Source organism: Pediculus humanus, genomic scaffold, assembly GCF_000006295.1.
Source record: "Pediculus humanus corporis 1103172107678 genomic scaffold, whole genome shotgun sequence".
Classification (NCBI taxonomy): Eukaryota; Metazoa; Arthropoda; class Insecta; order Psocodea; family Pediculidae; genus Pediculus; species Pediculus humanus.
Window position 1 is genome coordinate 9,068 of NW_002987287.1, and position 1,264 is coordinate 10,331.

The 1,264-nt window shown below is 22.3% G+C and overlaps 1 protein-coding gene across 1 annotated transcript in view; it reads right to left on the bottom strand.

Moving 5' to 3' along the window:
* Phum_PHUM294590 (sodium-dependent nutrient amino acid transporter, putative) overlaps positions 1-953 on the bottom strand; it is a gene marked incomplete at both ends in the record, with an annotated part of 4,686 nt that extends 3,733 nt beyond the window's left edge. The window contains one exon of the mRNA XM_002427063.1: positions 900-953. Within this exon, the coding sequence (XP_002427108.1) occupies positions 900-953 (54 nt within the window). The remainder of the gene's footprint in view (positions 1-899) is intronic.
* Between the last annotated feature and the right edge of the window lie 311 nt (positions 954-1,264).

The following is a 1,264-nucleotide window of genomic DNA, read 5'->3' on the forward strand; positions in this document are numbered from 1 at the left end:
TTTTTTATTTAAAAAAAAAAATTAATGGTGAGTTAATTCGCGACATTTTTACAATAAAAAATTTATTAAATATTTTATTGATGAGTTAATGTTAGGAAATTGTTTTTTTTTTTGTACGGATGGTTGCAGAAATAAAAAAATTGTGCAAATTTTTTTTTTTTGCATAAATTTTCCGCGTTGATTTTTAAATTGACACGCGAATTATTTGTTTCGAATTAAAAATATTTATAATTTTTTTTTTTTTTTCAATTATTTACATTCTGTAAAACATTAATTAACAATCAAAACGCTTTTATTTTTTTTTTCTTTAATTAAAACAATCAAAATTTTTTTTTTATTTGTATTTTAAATTATTTTAAAAACAAACAACAAAAAATTTTTTTTTCTTCTTTGTTTTGATTTGTTTGATTTTTTTTTTATTTAATTACTTAAATCGTTTAATCATTGTAAAACAAAAAAAATTTATGGGGGAGCCTCTTTAAATATGGGGGCCTTAAATATGATTTTAGTTATACCCTTTGTATGAAAATTTTAATTTAAACAACAATCGAATTATTTCCGGCGATTCAAAATAACGTTTTTTTTTTTAAATTCTAACATTGAGATTTTTTCTCGGTAATAATCATTTTGAAAAGGTCATATTTCTCCCCGTAACCTTTTAAATCAATATCATTATTATTATTATTATTTGGGCGGTTCGCAAAAAGTTTTTCCGGGGTGGAAATTTGAATTTTTTTTGCAAATTGCCGTCGAATAATATTTATATAAATATATCATCCATGTTTGTTTCATAAAAATAATTTAATATACAAGGTTAAATTATGAAATCGAGTAAATTATTACAAAACAAACAAAACAAACAAACAAACAAACAAGAAAAATTTTAATATAAAACTTACCAGATTTACTGATGATCCTTCTTCTTGAGAAGGAGGATTTGTAGAATCCGTCATCTCAAATTTTTTATTATTTTTTTTTTGGTTGTTGTAAATTAATTAAAATTAAAATACCTGTAACAAACAAACAAACAAAGATTTAGTTTTTTTAAAAGACTGTCGCCGCCATTTTTTTTTTTTTTAATAATTAATTTAAACAAATATTCGGTATTGAGCAAGATGAAAAAAAAAAAAAAAAATTATTTAGACCGATAGAAACCAATTATGGTTGGTAAGCCAAAGGCAATGAGCTCCTTTTTTTTTTTACACATGAAGAATCGTTGCTGCCAAAAAGGTCATGGGTCAAATTTTTTTTTACTTTTACTAAT